General features: G+C 51.2%; 1 protein-coding gene and 1 long non-coding RNA gene across 4 annotated transcripts in view; both read left to right on the top strand.

The window, feature by feature from the left end:
• The window catches only part of CUNH7orf50 (chromosome unknown C7orf50 homolog), a 116535-nt gene extending 93017 nt beyond the window's left edge, over positions 1-23518 (top strand). For 2 of the 3 annotated variants that reach the window (XM_063234000.1, XM_063234001.1), the window contains exons 3-6: positions 18739-18932; positions 20271-20354; positions 21436-21517; positions 22982-23518. In XM_063234000.1, coding sequence (XP_063090070.1) covers positions 18739-18932; positions 20271-20354; positions 21436-21517; positions 22982-23161 — 540 coding nt within the window. In that variant the 3' untranslated portion in view covers positions 23162-23518. The remainder of the gene's footprint in view (positions 1-18738; positions 18933-20270; positions 20355-21435; positions 21518-22981) is intronic. The other variant, XM_063234002.1, reaches the window with a different exon arrangement.
• Positions 4251-10142, top strand: LOC106027759 (uncharacterized). The gene is made up of 2 exons (XR_001201336.3): positions 4251-5526; positions 8862-10142. It is a non-coding gene; the product is annotated as an uncharacterized LOC106027759 (long non-coding RNA).
• Positions 23519-24595: the final 1077 nt, after the last annotated feature.

Below are 24595 nucleotides of genomic sequence, written 5' to 3'. Positions count from 1 at the left end.
CATCAACCATCCTGTACAGCAGGTGGACACAGTCCTCACTCTTCTCTTGACCCGTCCCACTTCAGCCTCCTCTTCTTGCTGTGTGCATTGGCTGAGATGCCCAGTGCCTAGCTGAATACTTAGCCAGGACCATCTGTTCCTGATCTGGGAGCCAGCTTGCAGATGTTCTTTACAAACTGAGGACATTCTCTATCCCTAGTTTTATCATGAATGTGCCTTGATTTTTGTCACATGCTTTTCCTGTGTCAGTTGATATAACCATGTGGTATTTCTTCTTGTCCTGCAGATAAGATACATTACATTGATTGGTTCTTAAATACTGAACTAACCCATATCTCTGTAATAAATCATGTTGGTTGTAGTAAATGATCCTTTTTTAATTTTAAAAAGAATAAAGCCAAACAAAATAAAACAGAATAAAGCCAATTAAAAAATGAAAGTGATATAGGACTTCAAAACAAAATAGGAAGTCAACAGTGACTACCATAATGCCTCTTGTTATCTTCAAAATAGCTGCCTATACCGTCAGACATAACAGAAAAAATCAAACAAAATCAAGCAATGAAAATGACATAGGACTTAAAAACAAAATAATAGGAAATTAACAATGGCTACCATAATACCTTTTGCTATCTTTGAAATAGTTGTCCAGACCATTAGACATAGGGATATAAAATCAACCAATCAAAACAACCAACCAGTCAATACAAGATCTGAGTTGCTTTTTTACTTCAGTTCTATCTTTTCAGAAGTTTCAGGTATGTGACTTCTAATTTCTATTATGTCTATGGCTCCTGAACTTGTTCTGTGTGGGCCAGAGGTCTGAGATTGTGTTCTGCTTCTTCATCTTGACATTTTCCTGTGTTTCTCCAAATCAGCTCTTTGTTGCATCCTGAGTGCTTCCTGCATTTGCTGCCAGTCCCTCAGTGTAGGCGACTCCACTAGGTACCTGGGTTCCTCCAATGTAGTGTTCCTGGTGTTATGGAGATGCACAGGGTGGTGGCTTACTGATGCTCCCCCCAGTGGGACCTGAGGGCTGGCTTCTTCTCCAGGCTCACAGGGAGTTCACCAAATCTCTTCAGGACACTAGCATGGGGCATTAGGGCATAACTTCTTCCTATTAAGTCTAGATTGGTCCTATTAAGTCTAGATTTGGCTCAGCTCTGATATTACTTTGCTGACTCTCTGTCTAGTCGGTACATCTCTTGGTGACAGTAGAGTATCAAGGTCTCCCATTACAACTGTGTTATTGCTTATTTGATTTTCCATGTCTATCAATAATTGTCTTATATAGTTGGGTGCTCCTGTATTAGATGCATATATATTTTATGATTATTATGGCATTTATACTGTCTCCGGGTGTCTCATTGCTCACTGACCACAGTCAACCTTATGTTGTTCTTCTTTGCTTTATTTTGTAGCTGTTGGATTGATTTCTCATGGTCTCTTGCTATTTTTAAGATGGCTTTCCTTTCATGATCATTACCTGCAATTCTGTTTAAGATCTGAAATTCTATCCTTTCTTTTATTTAATTTGTTGCATATATTTTCAATAGAGGATTTAATCTACCAGATCTCTTTTTGTATCTGTTTCATGAAACCTATGTTGGGCATTTTTTTTGTTTCCATCTTTTTCAAAGCTCGTCTGTTATTTGTGTCTTCTCTAATATCTTTAACTGTAAGCATCATTTCTTTTTGTACCTGAGAAATCATTTTCCCTATACTCTTTTCCATTTGTGTTTTCACTTCGGTTGTCATTTCAGAGAATTCCAGTGTTTGGCTTCCACCTTCATCCATCTTGTTGAGTTGAAGGCCTGTCTGGGGTGGGCTGGGGGGCTGGGGCCTCACCGCACATCTGAATCTTGCTGCTCTCCACCTTTTTTTTTTTTCCTTTTGTCTTCTATGTTGTGCCTAATCTCCCGTGATATATAGCTGTACCACTATTGAGGCCTCTCTCAAGGAGGAAAAGAGATATCCATTCCTCAGGTATGTCTTCTAGATGTAGCTGGTTCTCTATACCTATCCCAAGAATCTACCTTCTTCTGGTCTTTATAGTTCTATAATAATGTCCGTGTTGCATCCCAGAAATGTGCTGGGTGTGAAGCCAATCTTGGCCTCTGGATGTGGAGGCTGGGACTGGTCATCTTGGTCTGTGGAATTCTCCAGAGTCCAACTGCTGTCTTCTCACTGCTGCTTCACATGCTTACACATTACTGGCTGTGCTGAGCTGTTGTCCTGGGTCTTGGGGTTCTCACAGGTCTTACACTCTTCCAGCTGGCCCACCCTCCAGTATACAATGGAGAAGGCCCTGATTGCAAACTCACTGTCTTCTAGCCGGCCTGCCCTCCAGAATGTAATCAAAATGATCCTTTTATATATATCCTCAAACCAGATTTTTATATCTATATTTATGAAATGTATTCATGTGTAGTTTTCTGTTTTTCCTTTGGTACTATTTTTATCTAATTTGGGTTATCAGGATACTACTAGCTTCATAGAATAAACTGGGATGTGTTTCCTCCTCTTTAATTTTTCTGGAAAAATTTTGCAGGATTGCTGGTAACTCTTAAGTGTTCAACAGAGTTGCTGAGACTTTCCTTAAACTGTGCCAGTGCCACGAAGTTCTGGGAAAAGGAGCTCTAGCTCTCTGGGACTACCAAAGTTTCTGGAAGAGGGTTGTCCTCACAGGGTCTTAGAACATGCAGACTCCATCAGCACACACCATGAAGGTTCAGGCTGTTTGGTAAAGGAGCATTATATACACTTCAGTATCCTTGCATTGTTTGACTAAAGTGTCATTATTCAATTTCTTTAAAAAATGGTTTTTTATTCTCCCTCTTCCAAAGTGCTTTCTGCTACAAAGTAGCTGACTGTTTGAACCTCTCACCCCCTCCCTTCAGTGAGGAGCCACTGCTGCTAGTGTTAGCTGGCAGCACTGGCATAAGCTCTAGGCCTTGAGATGCCAGGGCCCCCACGCCAGATCTGCCAGCTTTTGTGACACCATGGTGCCCACAGATGGGGTGCAGGTGGCAACAGACAGGAGCCTGAAGAAGTTAGTACTTCCCCCCGTTGCTTCCTTCTGTTTGGCTAACGGCAGATACCCCTAGGCACCCCCACCCTCACGTCCAGTTTCCATCCCAGTGATCCTGTTTCTATGTAGGCAGAGTGGGAGAGAAGTAGCACACCCTGTGAGCATGAGGTCTCAGGTCCAGGCATAGGATGTTCCCAAACCCTGCATGCTCCTAAGATGTCACCTGCTCAGCCCTCTGGGAGGTGGCAGGCAGGAAACAGATGGAGCACTCTAACTAGCCCATTGGTTTGGTTAGTAAAATGAATGTATTGGACATTCTCCTGAAACGTTCAGGGTGATTCCTGTGGTCTTGGATGCCTAGCCCTTATTTTTAAGACTGATTCTCACTGCCTGGGGAGGTTTGGTGGCCAGGCAACCACATCCCATCCCCGTGCCTTCTGTCCTCTGTGGGACCTCCACGTCTGCCACTTGCAGATGACCTCATGACTGTACCCTCTTCTGTGGTCTCTACTCAGTGGTCACCTGCAGTGCTATTTCCAGACTTCCATCCTCCCAACCACTGGCAACTGCAAAGAATAAGCCTATACTTCCTCTATTGCTTCCTCCCTATTCCTAACATTTCAGCCTCAGCATTCTCTCAGGGGATGGGCATTTTCCTCTTTATATTCCCCACAACACACTCAACACTTCAGACATTATCCAGTGTACAGGATGTGCTGTCCTATAGCATCCAATATACAGCACCTAGAACAGTACCTGGCATATAGGGCAGTCTTGGAGCATCTAGTGTACCTAGGATGGTGTACACTGTATAGCAGTTGCTTCACAGATGTATGATATGAGGACAGTACATGTCTCTCATGTATCCCTCTTCCTGATAGCACCTGCTACTTGCCTAAAAAAAGGGGCTCCAGGGATTGAACCCAGAACTCTTACAGTATGCTACATCCTAATGAAGCCCAGGCTGTGTGGACCCATAGTCGGTGGTGGGAGACCTCCCTCTTGGCCATACCCTCACCACCTTCAGGGCTGTGCTAGGTACCACTTCTCCCAGGGACAAGCTGGAGGCACCTAACAGAAAGAGCTCCTGCCCAATACCACAGGCTCTGCTTATGGCTTGGTAGGGGGACAGCACCATTCTGCAAACCAGTCACGAAGCAAAGAAGGGCTCTGAAAAGGAACACTGGCTGTTACCTGCCTCACCTTCCGCAAGCCTCAGCGTTTTAGTCTGTCAAATGTGGACTGCAGGGTGGTTGGGAGCATGGGATGGGGGTAGGAGGAAAACCCCATGCGCTGTGTCTCCTTGTCAGTGCCCTGCCCATTCCATCGGGCTGCACCCTCTTGCCAACCAGCTGAACCCCACCCCTCTGTCAGGTCCCCAGAATGACCCATTGAGCAGGAAGGAGACAAGAGCTGGCAGGTGCTGGCAGGTTGCCAAAGGGTGCGTGGGAGTTAGCATTAGCAGGTCAACACCAGATCTGTTAGGACTCAAGATCTAGGTTTATAAACATTCCTGAGCACTGGTCTCCCTGTCAATAAAAGCGTTTCTGCTATCTACATGGAATTGACCAGATACCACCTTGGCCTCTGCCAATCAATGTAGGGAGGCCTCCAGGACCCAGAGTGTCCCTGCACTGAATAGGCCTCCCTATGTGGGCTGGCCCCAGGTAGTGCTGAAGGGACAAAGGGGAAAACCACAAGAAATCCTAGCTGAAAGGAAAGATATCTTGGAGCTGGCGGCGGGACAATCATGCCCATCACACCATGGGGGAGGGGACCTGGAAGAGGAAGTACACTGACTCCTCCTCTCCCATCTAGTGCTGAGGCCCACAGGGGATCTGGAAGGCTTCTGGTGGCCCCTGGAAAATAAACTAAGTCGCAGTCCAGACATGTGGTTGTGCAATGAGGAAAATGCACTGTGACACCTTTGTGTGTCCAGTAAACATTTACTGAGCATCTGCTTTTTGCTGGTGTCACCCCAGCAGTGTTGCGGCCCCTACAAGTGTGCCTGTAGGATGCAGCTGGGACACTTTGGGAAGCCCAGTCTCGCCTGGGCTCACCATGGGAACAGGCGATGGGGGTCTGCACTTCCTACCAAGCAAAAGCAGGTGATGCAATGCGGGGTACAGCCACTGGCCTGCACCCGGCAAAGCAGCATCAATAAATGAATCAGAAAGCTGCAGCAAGGGACGCCCAGTGATCCGCCACCTTCCCCATGCCGGCGCCCGAGGCCTCGCGCGCCGCAGTACAGAGATCGCCACGTGCAGCGACAGACTCCGCCTACGCGCCCCACCCCGCCCATCTCCAAGGGCGAGGGCGCGGGCGCGCTTGCGTCACTGCCCAGCCGGCTGGATCTGGTTCCAGCCGAGCAGTCGGTCTGACCTGCGCAATGCTTACGCGCTGCGGCGGGCTGTGGGCCGGGTGAGAGGGTGCCGGGTTCGTGTGGGGGTCCCGGCTGCCTTCCCCGGAAGACGCCCACCAGCCGGGACGCGGAGGTCAGTGTTTACCGGTAGGAGGGAGAGAGGGAGGAGGCGGGGGCCTTGTGCTTCCTATCCTGACCCGCCCCGCCCCGCGCCGACAGGTGGCCCGGCGACCCCGAGCGGTGGCCGCAACGCCGGCGCCCAGTAGCCCGGATTCCCCCGCGCCCCCTACTACGTCCCTTGGATTGCCAGGTCCTCTTCGGAGATGGGGTTCCCCACCTCCCACCCCAGGCCTTCCTGCCTCTGGCAGACTCGTCCCAAAACGCTACGAGACGTTAGCTGGATTGCTTTTGAAAGTATTTGGCATTGAGTAACTCATGTAATTTGGCAGCATGATTTTTCTCATTGACCACGTACTCCCAAAGTTCTTGTAGACTGAGAAAAACACTAACTCACGTATATCTTTTTAAGTGAAGACTGATTTTTACAATGGAATTGATAACAGTGAATGGTATAGACATTTAAAGAAGCACTTACTTTTATTTCTGCTGTTGTCTTACTTCGGCGCCATGTTTTGTTTTGTTTTCCCATAGCTTAAACTTTTTGCAGATCTTTGAGCAGTTTGTGGCCCTGGTACGGTGCCTGCAGGACTCAAAAAGCCAAGAGGATCTCTCTCCAGGTGCTCCCCGTACAGTCGGTGTGAAGGTGGAAGGGGAAAGGGGCTCCCCAGATGAGAACCCGAGTGTAGGTGTTTTTCAGTGTGTACTCATCTTCAAGCATTTTTAAAAACACCAGGCACCAAGCTGGGTAGGAGAGGCAGAGCTAGGAGCTGCAAGGTTGAAGCAGGACAGCACATTAGAAAGTCTTATCACACAAAGTTGCTTTTTTTTTCACTTCTCTCCTGGGGATACCGTGGAGACCTTGTGTTCTGTGCAGACTGACCCTGGAGCTGATCCATGACTTGGGTGACTTTGCACTTTTGTAATAGGTTTTTCAAATGTTAAGAATCTGGTTTGCATTTAAATGGTAAAATCACCATGGACAAATTAGGAACAACTGTCAGCTAATTTCTTGCAAGTTGTTGAGAAATATGTTTTCTGCGTGGTAAATGTAATTTATAACCCTGCACTGCCCTTGCTGGCCATGAAGCTAGGGCTGTGTTTGCACTTTTTTTTTTTTTTTTTTTTTTTGAGACAGGGTCTCACTGTGCAGTTTAAACTGGCTGTGAGTTCACTTTGTAACCCAGACTAGTCTTGAACTTGCAGCAGTCCTCCTGCCTCAGCCTCCTACTAAGATGACAGGTGTGCGCCACCATGCCCGGCTTGCACTTTAAAAACAAATATAGCCTTGGACTCCTGGTTACTCATCTGCTTCCACAGATGAAGGCAGATTTGAATTTTAATAGCTAGGAAGGAAGCAGTCTTAGCCAGAGAACTGCAGATCAAAGAGGCCTTCTATTAACACATAGTAACATATCTGTGTGTGTGACCTTTGCCTTCCAACCCAGTTATCCCGTGTACCTAAAAGTCATGACCATGTACCTAAAAGTCATCCACCATGCAGAATTCAGCTAGGCTCCTGATCTGCATCAGCCCCACAGTAACCAAAAAAATGATGAGAGACTTGTGCACCATCAAACAATGTCCATATGCTTAAAATCAAATCAGCCTGTCCAACACAAGTAAACAAAGCTGTTACATCAAAGAAAAAAGCCCAAGCCAAGGGATGTGTTTATCTTCCAAAGGACTACACCAGAATTCTAGGAGGCATTAGAGTGGTGGTAGATAGCCAGCGTAGGTAGCAGGTGTGGGGCAGGAAGGTGTCTGTGGCCTAAATATATAAAGTTCGGTGCCTGCTTCAGAGATGTCTCCCTGGGAGGTAGCCCTGTGGTTTCTCTGCAGGAGTTTGAAGTGCCAGAGAAGGGTCTATGAGTGCACTTGACCAGAGCCAGAAAGGAGCCTTCTGGTTTAGGCAGTGACCTGTGCCAGAAACTAGCTGGTGGAAGCTTCAGGAGAGTCCCATGCAGCCTTTGCAGGTTCCAACTAACTGAATCCTCAGCTCCACCCCAGAGATGTGGTCTCCAAGTAGATGTGCTGCCAGAGACAATAGTCACCAAGTTGCTTCTTGGTGGGCTGAAAATGGGCCTGTTAAACACATACTGACAGGGTCAGGCTGTACCTTCCTGGCCTCTGTTGTTCTTTTCAATGTGTTCTGTGGTCTCAGCATAGCAGAGAGCTGTAACCCAAGTCTCTCTCTGCTGTGAGCCCTTTCCCTGCCCTGCAGGGCTCCCTGCAACAGTCTACTAAAACACTGTGAGTCAGGGCCAAAGCAGCACCTCCCCTGACTCATCTCCTTCCCCAAACCTGTATCAACTCCCCACACCCACCAGATCCTCTGCTGTCTCGGAACTTGGCCTTCCTGGCAGCCCAGCCCTCCAGTGCTTGTCCTTGGGAATCTGTGCAACAGAGATTAAACTCCTTTGTGATGTGACACACTGCAGGCTTTGAACTAGTGGGCCCACCTGGGTGGCTGCGCCCCAGGGGCTGCCACTGAATGGTGCCAGGCTTCTCCAGCCAAGCGAGAGGTAAGCTATAGCAGAGGGGTGCCTAGTGGGGCTGATAAAGCAGAAGACCAAAGGCCGTGTATTTTGCCTGACCTCCGGTTTTTGTCCCTATCTACATACACACACACCAGGGTTTTTGCTCCTTGTATCTCACTTCTTCCTCTGAGGCATGAGTTCCCAGGATGGGGACTGATATGCAGAGATGTTGAAAAATTGGTGGACAGCCTGTTGAGATGTTAAAATGGGCTCGATTAAAAGCTTCTATCTAAGAACTTTGTTTCTAGAAACTGGATGTGGTCTTTGTAAAACATGCGTTTCTTTCCCTACACATCTTGTAGCTGGAGGGTCTGCTGCCTGTGAACCAGGGAGTAGAAACCAGAGACATTATTAGTACAGATGCCTATGGAGGCCCATAGCGTTTACCCCTTAACCTTTAACCTGCTATTTAATGAACTGCCTCACACCACAGATTTTCATTTTAATCTGTAGGTTAAAGAGCAAGGGTAAGAAGTTTTCTACTGTTCTGGCGAAGTTTGATACTGGTGCTTGTGGCTGCCACATCTTGTACCCACAGTGGTTTCCTAGTGTTTTGTGACAGACACAGGCTGCTGGCACATGCAGCTTAACACAGGCAGTATTCAGAAGCTGTGGGAGGCTCTGTGCTGCTGGGTGCATTTACCTGTGTGGAGCCTCTGTTCCAGAGGTAGGACCATGCAGTCAGTTCTCAGTTCTAGCCCAGGAGACAGGTACCACTGACAGCTGAGATAGTGGGCTTTTAACAAGAATGTCTGTGCAAGGGCCCTGTCCTGGTCTCATCCTCTTGAAATCTCCATTTCTTTCTCTGTAGAATGAGGAAGAGGGCTGACAGGAGTCCAAGGCTTTGCATTTCTGGGAAGAGTGTCCAGCAGCTTTCATCATGTTCTCCCAGGCCCAGGTGGGAGGAGGCTAAATGAAGACCACAAAACTAGGATGCATAGAAAGACTCCATGTAGAAGAGCCTGGCTTCCCAAGGATATCGTATATGGTGTTGGCCTGGGACTGTGGACTTTCAACCTGGGTCAGGAAGTTTTAGCCTGGATAAAGTAAACATACCTGTTTTCACCTTCAAGAGACATGTGGCATTTCTTTCTACTGTGACCGCAATGGACAGCAGTGGCCTGGGCAGGACTTAGGCTGAATGGTGGAAGCACAGAGGCTTCCTGTCTATCGCAACTGGGAACATCTCACTGTCCTCAGTTCCATTTCCCAGATATGGAACCTTTGACCTGAGGCTTGGTTTTGTCATTTGATGTGTTGACGAAGTACAGGTATCACTGGGACTGTGGTATTTTTTGTGGGCTGATAATAAGTACAGTTTGTATGTAAGTGTATCTCCATGTTCTGCTTTATGTAATTATTTTGGTTTGTCTTGGGGTTTTTGGCAGTACTGGGAATTGAACTGAGGGCCTCACACATGCTATGCAAGTGCTCTTCCACTAAACTGCATCCCTAGCCCCTGCTTTGTGCATTTAGAAATGTCATTCCAGGAAGGGTCCCTAGGCAGTGTCATCCCTTTGGTCACAGCTGGGCTGCAGCAGGAGAGCTGGCCCTAAGCCCCCATGGTGACCTGGATGGGTGGCCGCCCTCCCTGTCCTCCAGGAGCTCACGTATGCCTGCTTGTGAGCGCCTCGATGACAGAGCCGGCGTCCGCCTCTGTGTCTGCAGCCTCTCATGGCAGCATCCTTGAGTGGCCATACTGGTGCTCAAAAGTTGCTCCGTTTGTGATCAGGATGTCTTAGGATGGGAGAGCAGGCAGTAGTGAGGAAGGAGCCAGACAACGCTCACATCCTAGTTCAGTCAGATACTACTATGTTGGAAGGTTGGGAGAAGCAGGGTCGGAAGAATTTAGGGATGTGTGTATTTATTAATAATTCTAATCAAGTCTGTCATGTATGTCTCATCATTAAAAGGACCCCATGACCCCTTCAGTCATGGCCCTGGTCCCAGGCAGGATTCTTGAACAGGATCTTTCCATGTGCCTTCAGATGTTACTGTGGGAAGAATCCAGCATAGGTTGTCCCTGGATGACATTGCACACCCACCTACGTTTCTATAATTGTCTCAATAAAAGGCTTAATTTTTTAAAGTCTCCTTTTGTTTTCCACTGTTTTCAGGAAGAGAGTGTGTGAGTTACCCTCTTGAAGTCTGAATAATTGGGGTAATAAGACTGATTAAGGTCTAGAAGAGGTGATCAAAAATATGGTGAATATTTTTTAAATGTATTACAGTAAAAGACATCACCATTAATTCCCTCAAAATATTCCACACCCTCATGCTTCAAACACACTTATCCTATACTTCTTACCACTTTCCAAAGCAATTCTGAAAATCCTGTTTGTGAGTGTCTTTATGAGTTGTGATCAGAAATACAGTGAATACTGCTGCCAGTGCCATCCAGTGGAAAGGCAGGCTTGTAAAAACATGCTGTGTGCCCTTCTCTGTTTCATTCATCAGATCTGGCATCATGCAGTTGCTATCTGTTCTCCAAAGTCACAATGACCATAAAAGGTAAGCATTTTCAATCAGAACTTCAAGGAAGCCATTACAATGCAAGTAAAGACACTCAGCAAAGAAGACATCCAGAACTACTTTAGAAAGTGGCAAGAGTGACAGGATGAGAATGTTTGAAGTGAGGGGGAATATTTGGAGGGGCAGTAATGGCCATGTATCTTTAATAGCCTTTTTTAAAACAAGGATTCACCAGATTTTTCATTTGCCCCTTATGTAAACTGGGACAGAATCTCTGATCATGCCCGCTGTTTGAGGGACAAGTGGTTAGCTCATCCCTTCCAGCCTGTGCATGGACTGTGTGGGGAGGTGGGAGCAAAGAGCTTCCTAGTCTAGGGTGTGATGTAGGTGGATGAGGACAAGCTCCTCAAGACCTGAACTGGCAGTACTGCTATAGTCACCAGTGCCTGCTTACAGAGAGGAAATCGGCTGCCTTGATTCTAGGCAGGGCTTCTATTCTCCCCTCTTAAGGTAACTGTCACCTGGGTCATCTGTACACGATGACCACGGTGCCCTTTGGTGTTGATGCACAGGTCCCAGTGATAACTGCCCAGTGCCTCCAGGGCAGGACTTGGGTTGAGTGATACAATCAAGGCATAAGTACTGTACTTGGGCTGTGTGTCTTGCCATTGATGAGACACAACTCTGTCCTCTAAATGATTGAGTGTATGACCCACCCTCCCCTTAGCCACCCTGTCACCCAAGATGGAGAGGAAGGTGAGGGCCCTGTGCCCCAGCTCACTGTTGCCCAGGAAGGCTGCACTTCCAACATGACTTGGCTGACAGCAGTCATGAATGCACTTCATTCAGCCCTCTGGTTCAGTGGAGCTGGTTGACTATAAAGCAGGTTATGTCCTGTGGGACTCCTGGGCACTGGCTCTGAGGAACTCTGCTTCAGGACCCCTCACTCCTCCTCATCTGCCACCACAGCTCAGCTTTGGTTCTAGGGACAGATTGGTTCCCAAACTGAAGGCCTGACAGCTCCCCTGGGGTCTTGACTATACTGCAGGCCCATTGTCAAAGTAGCACCGCAGTGGCTGCCACCAAGGGGTGGACTTCGTAGATGGAGGTGGGGCATATCAGACTCTCAGTTGAATTGTCTGTAAACCCATTGCTGCTAAAGTTCAGTCCCTTCACAATGGTGAACATACCTGGAGAACACGAAAGTACAGGAAAGACACTGTCCTGGGTCCCATAGGAGTGGGCTGTGCTGTCCCCTTTGCTGCCCCCACTCCCCATCCCTCAGGTCAAGATCTGGCTTTACCTACGGGTTTCTGGAATCCCTACTCTTTCTCCTGTTCCCTCAGTGGCACACCAAGGCTCTTGTACGCTGTGAGCTGGTGTGCATGCCTTCCTCTACACCCATCCCCATCCAGTGTTCCTGAGCTCTGGCATGGCCAGGAAGGAGGACACAACCTTGGCTTTGTGCACATCTTCCTGCTCAGGTCATAGGGCTAAGCAGAAAAGGGCCAAGTAAAAGTTCTTGGTTAATTGTATTCTTCATCTTCCTATTGTTGCCATATGAGACCAGTTATCCATGCTGGCAAGTCCAGGGCAAGGAAAAAGCCTCCCGAAGGAAAGAGATGGTGTGTTCCTAGCCCATTACAGCCCCTCTGACTTGTTGGGGATTCTAGGGGTCAAGTGGAGGCAAGAGACCCCCAGAAGTGCTGAGGGAGAAGGCTCTGTGATCCCCAGGTGGGGTTGTGCCTGCTGGGCATGAGAAGGAGAAGCCCCTGCCACTTTGCCCAGCGCTGCCCCCAATAGAACTCACACAGGTCTCACAGAGATCTCCCTGCTGTAGAGACACTGGAAGCCCTGCTTAGGGCTTCTGTTTGAGCAGAAACTGGAAATACAAGGGATCCATCCCAGGCCACTGCTGTGCCTGATCCTGGTTGAGGCATTCTCCGCCACCCTCTGTAATTCCAAGGATGTTCCACCAACGCAGCTGACAAGTGGGTGCTCAAAACCTCACATAGGGACTGTGGGCTGGTACAGTCTGAATGGTCCACATGGTCCTCTCCATGTCTCCTCACCCACACAGTCACCAACAAATCCAACTAATGGAGGCTGGGCCCAGCAGTTCTTTGCTTGGAAGGCCAGGACATCACAACCTGGGCCTGGCAGCTTCCTTCTCTCCATTCTGCACAGAAGAGGGTTCTGGAAAGGATAATGGGCCCTTTCTCTGCTCAGTGGTTCTGCCTCCACATGCAGCTTCTTTAGACTTCCCTGAAGCCTAGTCAGCAGGCGGCCAGGGCATGCTGCCATCCTATAACCTGGGTCTGGTGTACCCCAGCCCTGAATGCCTCCCCACAGACCCCAAGGCTTCATAGCGGTCAGACTTCATCCAGGGCACCTGGCACCCTCCACTAAGCCTGCAAAGAAATGGCCAAGAACCTTGAGTGCCACTCTGGCCTGTACTCCCCTGTGTATGCCCATCCACCATGCCATGACATGAGAGGGCAAAAAGCCCAGATACCAGGATATCCAGCTCAAAAACAGATCATGCGGAAGTGCACTGGGAAAGATATTGGTCTTGGGTTGTGGGGCCACCCAAGGCAGGCTTCCAGGAGCGTAAGGCGTATCTTCTTTGCAGATGCCCTCAGCATGGACTCTTAGGCAGACACAGATATAGAATACAAGTTTTGCAGGCCAACAATAACCCAGGCTCTATGTAGACACCAAAGCACAGGGAGGCAACAGGTGCAGAACTCCCCCCATCTACATGTGGGGAGGCCAGGTCAGCTGGGGTCCCTGACCATTCAGCTGGACTCCCTGTTGAGACAAAGGATGTGGATCTGTGGGTGGACATGGCAAGTACTGGCTTCACCTCTGAGGTTCTGTGTCATGTGTGGGTCATGACCAGCGTGCTCAGAAGTCCAACATCTGTCTCAAGTACCCCATCTTCCTGTGATGCCTGTCCCTTTTCTAGGGACACCAACTTCCATGTGCCCATCTGTGATTCTCATCCACTCTGGGGCGCAGCTGGTGCCTCCAAGAGCCCATATCGTAGAGCCTGAGCTAGAACATGTCCTGTGTATGGAGTGGCATTGTTTCTTCCACTTATCCTCCTCAGCTCAGCACTGCCCTGGTCTGTGACATTGTGAGCACAGATACCAGGAGAGTAAGCTCAGGCCCCCTAGTAGTATCGCCTCCACCCACCCAGGTGCCTCCCTGAAAGGCCTCGGGAGGGAGTTGTCCATGTAGCTCTGGCTTTGATCCAGCCAGCCTGCCTTTCCTAGTAAAACCTCTGCTCCCTGGAACTGGAGAAGAAGAAGGTTAAGTTCAGGTAGAACGATGAACAAAGGTGGGATGGTTAAGATCCCTCTAGGTAGTTCAGGCTGGCCTTGAACTTGCAGTGATCCTTCTGTCTCAACCTCCCTAGTCCTGAGACAACAGATGTGTGCCACAACATCCAGCATGGAAAGATGACTTGCTCTAGACAAACAGGATGGCATACGCATGTACTAGGATTTCAAGTTCAAAGCCAGCCTGGGCAATTTAGCAAAACCCATCTCAAAATTTAAAAAGGTGGAGGGGGTGGAGCTGAGACTGTACCTCAGTGTGAGCGTACCCCTCGGCTCAATCTTTAGTACTGGGGTGAGGGGTGGGAGCCCTGAGGCTAAGCATCCTTGACCTTAGCCTCAGCCACTGAGGCTGCTTCCAGGATAGTGGGCTGTGGGGAGGATCATGATCAGTCTCTGGAGCCTTTCTCAGTTCCCACAGCAACCTGACCAGCCCTGCTCAGCAGCACACCCCCCACACCAAATTGCTTGGACCAGAGCCACTGGCTTCCCCAGCCCTAAGGATGTGGGGTTCCTGCTGCATGGCCCAGCCCCTCCTACAGGGCAAAGGTGGAGAAGACAAGATGGGCTCTGGGGGTGTCTACAGGGTAAGACCCAGCCCACCTACCCAGCCAGCATATTCCTGCCATGCCACTGTCTCTACAGACTTGGGTTCACTGTTGTCTTTCAAGAAAAAAATCACAGAAATATTGCTTGCAGTCTAGACACAGCCCATGTCCCATGTCCCATGGTAATACGTAATTTGTGTATGGGATGGAGTGTTCACCAGAGGGAAGATCCCAGGGGAATCTCCATGGTTCTTGTCACCTGCTGGTCTGGGTGAGTGTGCCTAGATTTAGCCTGCCTGACAATAACAAAAACACCCACACCAGGGTACAGCTTTTGAGTGTCCAGGTGTATTTGTCATACTGTGGGACAGACACAGACGACACCTCCCAGATTCCCAAATGGGAACCTGTTCTTTTTCAGATCTGCTCCTTGAAGATCATGCCTGAGAGTTTCTGCCTGAGTTGCTTGCACGGGAACCTTTTCAAGTGAAATTAGGGCAGTCTCTCTTGCCAGGAGCTGCAGGACCGAGGGAGAGAGCTGGTTCACATGCTGGACAAGCGTATGCGGTGTGCCGTTTCCTCAGCACTAACCTTTCTGGGAGATTGGTCACCATGTTGCTCTCTGTTTCAAGGACCACTCTTTCCAGTCTGTACCTTTGGTTTCCTGGTTCATTATTGTTCACTTACTGCTTGTAGCCAGTATTTTTATTGCACTAACTGTTGATACAGGTTTCATTTTGAAATGCATTTTTAATCACCTACATGCTACATCACCTGACACAGGATAGTATGTGACGGCATCTGTGTTGTGAAGCATTCAGGCAGACACCCAGCATGGAGGCTGAGGTCCCAACTGCTGTCCCATGACCCTAAACTTCGTCAGCTAAAGTGGGTGTCTTGCTTGAGGTCCTCTTGCATGACAAATTGTTTTCTGCATTTGCTGTATGATCCCAAGGATTTCTAGCTGTGGAAGAGAAAATGCATTGCTGAAATTTTGGTTTTCATGTCACTTGTCTTTTTCATCAAAAGTAGAGACTGACACCACTGAGGTCAGTGCCAACAGAAACCACAGTCAGAGGCCTCTGCCGCACCTCACCTTCTCCTGTGGCTTCAGTCCAGAGCCACATGAAAAAGAGCCCTGGCCTACAGGGTGGACACAGGATTCTAACAGGGCTATTCGAGCAACCTAGGGTCCACATGTGAAGTAGGCAGGAGGCCTAGCCATAGGACTGAGGTGTGGTGTTCTTAGATCCTACTTTCCCCAAAATGTCACCCCCAGAATGGGGGCCTCACAGGCTTCACTGGGGGCTTGGATTCCTTTACAGTTTTCTATGTTAGTGCAGACTGTTTGCAAACCTTAAGTGAGATCACAGTGATTCACTAAGTTGCGACCTCCTGCTATGTGTGTGGGTCTCTGTGGAGGGGTAGGAATGCCTGCCTCTGGGGAACAGCAGCGCCTGGTCTGTGACTGTGTGTCCCTCAGTGTCTAGTGCTGCTCACCACGCTCCTCACGCGTGTGGTGCTCTGTCACTCACCTGTCACCTCAGAGTAGCTGAAATCTTCCACATCGTGGCAGTAGCCATGAGCAGATCTCATCCAGGCCAGGAACATCAGGCTGCCCAGTGTACACAGCAGACCTGGGGGTCCATGTGCACATGGCAGACAGAACTACTGCCTCCCTTGTCGCTCAGGCAAGGCCAAGGTTAGGAAACACAAATTTAAGCTCCTCCAACTTGCCCCCCCCCCCAGGCCCTCATACTGAGCCACGCTCTCCAGCCCTTTTTAATAGGATTGATTATCCTGGGGGTTGAGCCCAGGGCCTTTGTACTGAGCTACATCCCAAACCTGTTTTGTGTTTTGAGTTACGGACAGGATTTCTCTAACTCAGTCAAGGCCCTGGGCTTAAACTTGGTGATCTTTGTGCTTCACCCTCCTAAGTAGCTCGGATTACAGGTGTACACCACCACTCCTAGCAGGATTTGGCTTTTTGACAAGTGACCATTGACTCAGGAAAAGTGAGACCCCACTTCAAGTCCATCCCAGGACAGCTGGACATTTTTGCACAGAAATGGCATTGTGGCAACAGTGTCTGTTCTTAGTCTGCCCTGCCAACAGGGCCTTCTCTGCCTGCAGCAGCCAGAAAGCTGGCTGTTCTGAAGCAGCCTGGCTACCCAGTGCCACTGTGTCTTAAGGACAGTTTCTGGCTGGTGCCCAGGATGGGCAGTACTATCCCTCTGTAATCTTGACCCCCAGTGCATCTAGAGCTGGGCCAGTTAGTCCTGATGCCACAATGGGTACTTTCTGTGCCAGCGTTGCCACAGAACCCCTCAGCCCTGAGTAGGGCCTTACTGCTGGTCCAGGGATAGCGCCATGGGATAGAAGCATTTGCCTTTGCAGGCTGGTAAACTGGGCCACAACCATGTACTCAGAATGGCAGTTCCCCACACACACACACACACACACACACACCTTCTGTGGACCTCATAGGACTCAGGTAAACCACAGCTGGTGTGAGAGCTCAGAGGAGACCATGTTCCAACTGTTTCCTCCCCTCCCCCTGCCCCTTTCCTTTGAAGCCTTGGAGGCAGTGCACATGGGATCTAGCAGCTATGCCCACCCCCGGCAGGCTGCAGAAGTAGGGTTCAGGGTCCTTAAGGCCCTCACATAGTTCACACACAGCAAGATATACCTTGTTTATCTGGGAAAGGCAGAACTTTCAGTGACACCCATCAAAAGTCTCACATCCACTAGCTGTGCCCTCAGTGTGGTCCTGAGACGTGGCTCTTCTTGAGAGTGTACTTAGCTTCTTCAGGCTGGAGCTTGGGCACTGACCACTGCCAGAGGCCAAGAGCACAGCTAGTTTGAAGAAGGGGTACCGTAGCTTCTACACTGTATACCTGGTGCACAGTGCAGTCCTGTACTCTGGGCTTTCCAGGAACCCTGAGAGGAACAGGTAAAACCCGAGTCCCCATCTAGATCCCTTATGTGGGTGGCCTGGCCCTCACCATGCAACCCAGTGCTGCACCAGGCTCAGACCCCACTGTTTCTGCTCCCTCCATCTCTGTCTTGCCCTTGCCCTCTGGCATCTCTTCCTGTGGCTCCTTGTGAGGACTATATCCGTGTGCCTCTCTGGCTGTTCAGGTCCCTAGTAAATGTCCTTCCTGGAGGCACCTGGGCTCAGTGGTGTTGAAAGTCTACACACATTTCTCCAGACCCCTTTCTACCTGCTGGTCTCGCTCAAGGTATGGAAAAACAGCTGGTCGGAGGAGCCAGTTGGGTCATAACCAGAGAGACAAACTCCTCAAGAGGCTCAGTGACACCCTGTCATGCTCCTCCCCTTTTCCCTGAGCATCCAAAGGCCCCCATGGGGGTCCTGCATGGGTGCCAGGAGAGTGCTCTTTGAAGCAGAGGAGCCGGAGGGAGAGATGTCCTGGCAGTGGACATTCTGAGGGAACCCGCCAGGAGGAGGAACTCCTTCTGCCTCTTAGTTTTCTCCTAGGCCAGGGCTCAGAACCTGGCTGCATAGGGTGCTCCCCCTTCCTGGAAGTGCTAGGGTGGAGCACGCGGGCTCCTGGCCTAGTCACAGTAAACACTGATGTTCTGGTTTTTCCAGGAAAGATAAAGTGGGTGGACAGCTGCTGGAATGCTCTCAGCCCCTCTCCCAACCAGAGCAGCCTGACACCCATTTGGCACACTTGGATTCTCTGCCTCTTTTGCTCATAGAAGACCTGGGATGGGGGGCACACGCAGGGGACAACGGAAGTGCTTCCTGGCGCTGTGGCTAGGAGACAGTGCTTCAGGAGACCAGAGGCTGTCCCAGACACTTCCCTTCTTGTGTGGCTGTCACTGTGGCAACCCCTTGGGGATAGAGACCATGCCAGCCACCAGTGTGTCCCGCCTCACTGGCCACAAAGAGAGGCAGCAGGCGGACTCCTTAGGAATGCTGCCTTCTGCTGGCAACATGCAGTGACAGCACCAGGCTCTTTCAAGGAGGGGCTGGTCAGGCTGGATGACAGCCATCCCTGACTCTGCAGCCAGTTTGGGGGTGTGGGAAGAGGGCTTCATGGGCCTGTAGGGGGATCCGCTGAAGGTGAACTCAAGGGCGTGCAGTCAGCTCCAGCGAAGCCACAGCCTCTTCCCTGAAGCTCCTGTCCCTATCCTCACATAGTACTCTCCAACCCTGATCCCACAGCTGAGAGCCACTTGTGCAAGCCAGGCCAGTACTCAGGGATGGGCTCCTGGCATGGGGTGAAATACTGGGAAGCCTACAGCACACCCTTGCTGAGTCTAGTCCCCTAGTCTGACAAGTACTGTGCTTGACTTCCAGGGTGTAGCAGAAAGCGGGGTGCAGGACACAGACTCCCAGCTGTCCCCAGAGGAGAGGAGGATCCTGGAGAGGAAGCTAAAGAAGGAACGGAAGAAGGAGGCAAAGAAGCAGCTGCGAGAGGCAGGGGTCTCAGCAGTGCGGACTCCACCAGCCAAGCGCTCAGGTGCAGAGCTGGCCTTGGACTACCTCTCTGGGTAAGAATGTGCACACGCATGCAAGAGGGGCGGGGGTCATGGAGCCCCTAAGTACCCTTGTTCTTACATGGCGCCCTCAACCACCGTTGATCCCAGAAAGCTCCATAGAAGGAAAGGGGTTGTAGGGCCTGCAGTGGCCTCAGAAGTGGCCTTTCTCCAAAGGTTTGGCCTTGCTGGAAGTGGAGGAGGGGGACAGAGGTGAGGCTGGGGTCTGGAAACCAAGCCAGTGCTCGAGCAGCCAAGGTTTCAGACAACTCCGCTTCCAGATGCTCCCAGCCCACCGGCCAGACACAGCTGGGAAACTTTGGCTCAGCCCTATGGCTTCTCCATGGATTTTCAGTCCATACCCACAGCTGCAGTTCTGGTTGCACCTATGGCAGAGGACTGTCCCACCACAAGGGAAGTGCTGCCCATGGCAGGCCTCTCCTCCCCACCCCATGCTGACTCACTCTCCACGGGGAGATGCCAGGGGGAGAATGAGGAACGTGACACTGAGGAGAGGTGGACCCAGAGGTCTTGTGTCTGGTGTCCTGTGGAGCTACCCAGATGCAGGCAGTATGGTGGCGGGGTGGGGGTGGCTGGCGAGTACAGATCCCAGCTGGGAAGATGACAGCTGAAGGGCAGGCATCAGAGGCAGCCACACAAACATCGATGTGCTTAGCACAGCTGAACTACATTCTAGAAGACAGTAAGACATACATTTTATGTCACACGTGTCTCTAGTTAAACCCTTGGGCCTTGCTACTGGTTGAACATGACAAGTCCAGGTGACAAGTAACCAAAGTACAGCCCAAGAGAGGTCAGAGGAGCAGTTGCAAGGTGGCTGGGTGGTGCACAGTCACAGCTGTCTGTACTGCTGGCTGCATGTGGAGAGCATCTGTGTCCCCACTCCCACCAACTTGGTGAGCCCCAGAGCCTAGGTGAGGTGGCGCTGGGAATGTCCCCAGGAAGCTTCCTCAGGGGCGTGGGGCTGAGGGGGACTGGGGGCCACTGGAGGCTGCTCAAAGAAATGGGAGGAAGCCCACTGGTGTGTCTCTCCAGCGCTTTCTGCATCCTCCTGCGTATCTGGTCAGGAAATATTTATAAAGCCGCTCCTTTTGCACAGGGCAGGTGATGTAAGGCTTAGGGGTGGGGAGGCAACAGTAGAAGCCTGGCCCTGGGGTAAGGTCTGAGGGAGGAACTGGCTTCCTGTAACCCTGGGAAAAACCCACACAGGTGGGCTGCCTGCCCACCACCCAGTCAGACCAGCACTGTGTCCAGGGACCAGCAGGGACTCCCAAGGCTGCTCCCTCCTCTCCCCTCTCCCCTCTCCCCTCTCCCCTCTCCCCTCACTGCCAGCTTGATTCTCCCTGCATCCTGCCACTCGTCTTCCTCGAGGCTGATCCAGCAGGCTCTGCCCTGGACTCCTGCCCTCACCCAAAGGTACTGTTCCTAGGAGCATAAACTGAGGTAAAGCTTCGGTCTTGGGATCAGATTGCCGGCCAGACCTCTCTCTGGGTCACACAATGTCCCCAGGGCTCCAGGCAAGACAAGATTGGCTTGACCACGTGCCCTCACTGGTGCTGCATGGCCAGCAGGTGCAGAGGGGTGGCACATGCCTCCACCCAGAGCCCCCGACTATAGATGGTGTAGCCTTTTGGTCCCAGAGAAGATGGGTCAGGTGAGTCAGCAAGGACTGGCCCTCCCCTCTCCGAGTCTGTTTTCTGAAGCTAGAATTATGCTCTGAGTGCCTCTCCATCACCACTCATGTGCCCCAGCCCTGGGTCTCAGCCAAGCAAACTGCTGCCCACCTCCAGGGCATCGCTCTCGGCATATACCAGGTTCACACAGCAGGCCCTTCCCAGTGCACCAGTTCCACTGCCGAGACCCAGGCCCACATACTGCCCTCACCCCTGCAGCGTGAGCTTGGGTTAAGTGGGTGCAGCAGCACTGTGGGGCTGACAGGAGCTGCTGTAAGAAACTCGAGAGCAAAGTACGCCCCACCCGTGTCTGTCCCCTAACCCTTGAGCCCCCCAGGCTTACAGGCATGCTTTCTTCTCCCTCAGGCTGAGGCACACCTCAAGGTGCAAAGCTGTCCCTGTCCTCTAAGGGCACAACAGCCTCCACTAGCTACTGATGCCCGCCCATGCTCCATGCAGAGGGAGGACCGTTGGGGTTTGCTGCCATACAGAGTAGAAACTTCTCAAAGAATGACTGAATTTAGGAGGATGAGAATGTTCACTCGGGAGCTGTAAAATCACAGGACTGTTGGGCTGGAAAGAATCTATGAACCACTCATTCTTCAGATCTGTTATAGACACGGCCACCCCAGATGGGTTGAGGGGACCCTCAGCAAGCATGCTGAAGTGACAGGTCCACATCAGTGGCAGTGTTTCACCTCGGCTGGGACAGACTCACAAAGCATCTGGGACCCTGCGGCCTCAGTGTCTAGCACAGGCAAAGGGGCAGCTGTAGAGGAGCCTCTTCCTTCCCCACCCTGAGGTGTCTGTCTCGGTTTCCCCAGATGGGCCCAGAAGCACCAGAGCTGGAGGTTCCAGAAGACAAGGCAGACGTGGCTCCTGCTAAACATGTATGACAGAGACAAGGTCCGTATACCATGGGAACAGGGTCCTTGGGACAGGATGTTTGCAGGGGAGAGGACAGGGTTCCAGGCGACAGGATCCACACCTACCCGGGCCCCTAAGAGCTGAAGCCACAACTGGGAAGCACTGTCCTCGTGGTGTCCACCTTCCTTGTGCCCATGCTGGAAGGAGTGAGGCAAGGCCGACCTGGAGGCCACCAGCCTGTGACTGTGTGGGAGTACGGAAGCCACCTGCTTTGGGGTGTGTGTGTGTGTGTGTGTGTGTGTGTCTGAGTGGTTTCCCCCATGGACTATCTCAGCAGCCTTGTCACAAATCATCAGATAAAGGATTTACTTCTGGTTTCTGTCCTTGTGCCAGGACATGTCAGGACCTTGTTGTCCTGGTTACTGTTGCTTACATAGGGTTAGAAATCGGATGTATGAGTTGCCAGGCACTTTTAACAGGACTCCTGGCCACTCCTCTTGTCAGCTCACTCCACCCCACAACATCTTCTAGAGGAAGGGTGCAGCCACCCCTACAGCGAGCAGAGTTCTGAGTAACAGGAATCTGGTTCGCTTGGCTTCCCACATTACTCGCTTGAGCGTCTTCCTCCTCGGTCTGCTTAACCCTCTCCAGGTCATCTGTTCTTCAGCTCCAAAATGCTGCCACTGTGATCTCTTCACCCATGCTTTGTCCCCGTAGATTATTTTCTTTAAAATGTACCTGTTTGTGAATTTGGTGGCACTTCAAGGAGGGTGTGATGGGGGCCAGCCTTTTTAACCCACAGGAGCACCTACCTGGGCGAAGAGGCTGTGAGGTTGTCCCAGGGTCTGGCCCCTCATCCCATGTACCTCTCATGTACCATGTACCATCCCATGTACCATGTCTCTCGTCTCTCACAGAGCAGGGAGCCCTTTGCGTGGTACAAGGACACTGTGGGCTGGTGGCCAGAGGTCGTCTTTTCACTTCCGTCCTTGCTGAGACACCATACTTGACACCCACAATTTAAAGGAGCGTTTATTTTGGGTTTTTTATTTGTTTTTGTTTTTCTTATTTTGTGATTGTTTGTTGGTTTGGGATTTCGTTTTAGCTTGGGTTTTTGGGTTTGGGGGGATGGTTATTTCGGCTCACAGTTTGTAAAAGTTTCAGTCCATACCTGCGTGGCAGAGGGGCTTATTGGGGGGCAGCTGCCCCGCACATGGTAGCAGGGAAGCAGCAAGATGAAAGACCTGGGAGGGAGATAGAAACCCTTCCAGGCCACACTTCCATGACCCCTTCTTCCAACCAGACCCCACCTCTCAACAGCAAGTTTACTATAGACCCCATAATGAATCGCCTTCCCAAAGCCTTGGGTCTACAGAGAGGACGTGGGTTTTTAGGGAGACATCCAGGCATAAATCATGAGGACTGGGCACCTTGCCCCTCCATTACTAGGGCCCCTATGTCTCAGCCATCCTGGGGTTAATGCTGCTCTCCTCCTCCTGCCAGGTCCCAGAAGAGCACTTCCCCACCCTGCTGGCCTATCTGGAGGGGCTGCAGGGCAAGGCCCGCGAGCTGACCCTGCAGAAGGCAGAAGCCCTGATGCGGGAGCTGGATGTAGCAGGGTCAGATACTGCCCTGCAGGAGAAGGCCCCGCGCCTGCGCCAGGTGCTGCAAATGCTGTCCTAGCTGGGATGGCAAAGATCGGGGGAACGCTGCCACCTGGCATTCTGGGCCCTCAGATGCACAGGTTTCAACAGGAATAGGCCGGCTTTGTCCTTCCTCTTTGTGATGATGGGTCTTTGTGCCTTTAGAGGAGTCACTAGACTCACCTTGCACCCAGGAAGTTGCTGTCACACAGATGTCTATTTTTCTACTAGGAATGTCTTAGAAACTTGCAGCACTGGTCCTGCACCAGCTGCAGCTCCTCAAGGTTGGCATAGGATGTGCCCCAAGTTGGATACAGGTGCAAGGAAACCCCACAGGGGCTGCAATCTACCCATGCCTGCGTGACCACATCACCAATAAAACAAGCTGCTGCCTGTGTTTTGTTCTGTGTGTCCACACTCTTGCTGGCTATGGCTCTGACATCCTTCTTGGTAGGAACATGCCCAGGCCTCATGCTGTCCTTTGCAGCAACCTCCCCAGGACAGTGTCCTGCTCTGGAATCCAAGCTCCATCTGTGACACTCCCAATGGTCAGTGCTGACTGACCACTTCTATCAGCCTCTTCTCCAGGTGTTTGGTGACTATCCCAGCCAGGATATACACTGCACAAGAGGAGGCATCTGCAGGTCCCCAGCCATTTATGGTCCCTACTGCCTGACCTCCAGATGACAAATGTGATGACCCAGCCCACAAGGCTGTGGGAGAAGCTGCCAGTGATGGGAGGGCATCAAGAGGGCTGGGCTGGAGCCAAGGTGCCTTCAGTAGGCCTCAGGCCCTGAAGGCAGCCAGTGGCTCTGGGTTGGGCCGCCCAGGAGGGCAGCCTTCTCCCGGCCCAGGTGGCAGGTTGGCGTTGGGACTGGTGTGGTGTTGCTGGTCAGGACAGGAGATAGCTTTGTCCCAGGCCAAAGGTCTTGACATCCTGTGACCATTATGCTGGCCAGGCCTCATCTACAAATAGTATCCTCTGCCTTGGCCAGTGACCTGAGATGCTGCTGTCACTTCAGGTTTATTCACGTTAAACATCCAGCCAGGGACCCTGTGCATGTTTCTCATTGGCCACTCCCCATGTCACCTGCTCACTGTCTCTGGGCTGGGAGAAACCTGAGGGTCATGCCACTGGCCTTTGACCTGTCCTGCTGTGGGCAGAGTATTGCTCCTTGCGGTATATGGCCCTGCCCCCACCACCCACAGCATAGCTGGGATCATGGTGTCACACACAGATGCTAATGTATGTACAGTGGCCCTTGGGGACAGGAGGTAAGGAGCCCTCCACCTTCCTAGTGTCCTACGGTGAAGTCACAAACAGGAAAACAACTTCCCACATGGATCAAAGGGGCACTGGGAAGCCCTGTGGCAATACTTCGGAGGACCATGTGGCCCCAGCTGGCCCAGTGCAGTCAGGCACCAGGGTTGTGCCCAAGCTAAGTTCACTGAGACACAGACAGACAGTGATGGA

This window comes from Cavia porcellus, unplaced genomic scaffold (assembly GCF_034190915.1).
Source record: "Cavia porcellus strain 051 isolate PalLab524CR breed Dunkin Hartley unplaced genomic scaffold, mCavPor4.1 scaffold_23, whole genome shotgun sequence".
NCBI classification, from domain to species: domain Eukaryota; kingdom Metazoa; phylum Chordata; class Mammalia; order Rodentia; family Caviidae; genus Cavia; species Cavia porcellus.
This window is presented reverse-complemented; position numbering and strand designations above follow the sequence as displayed.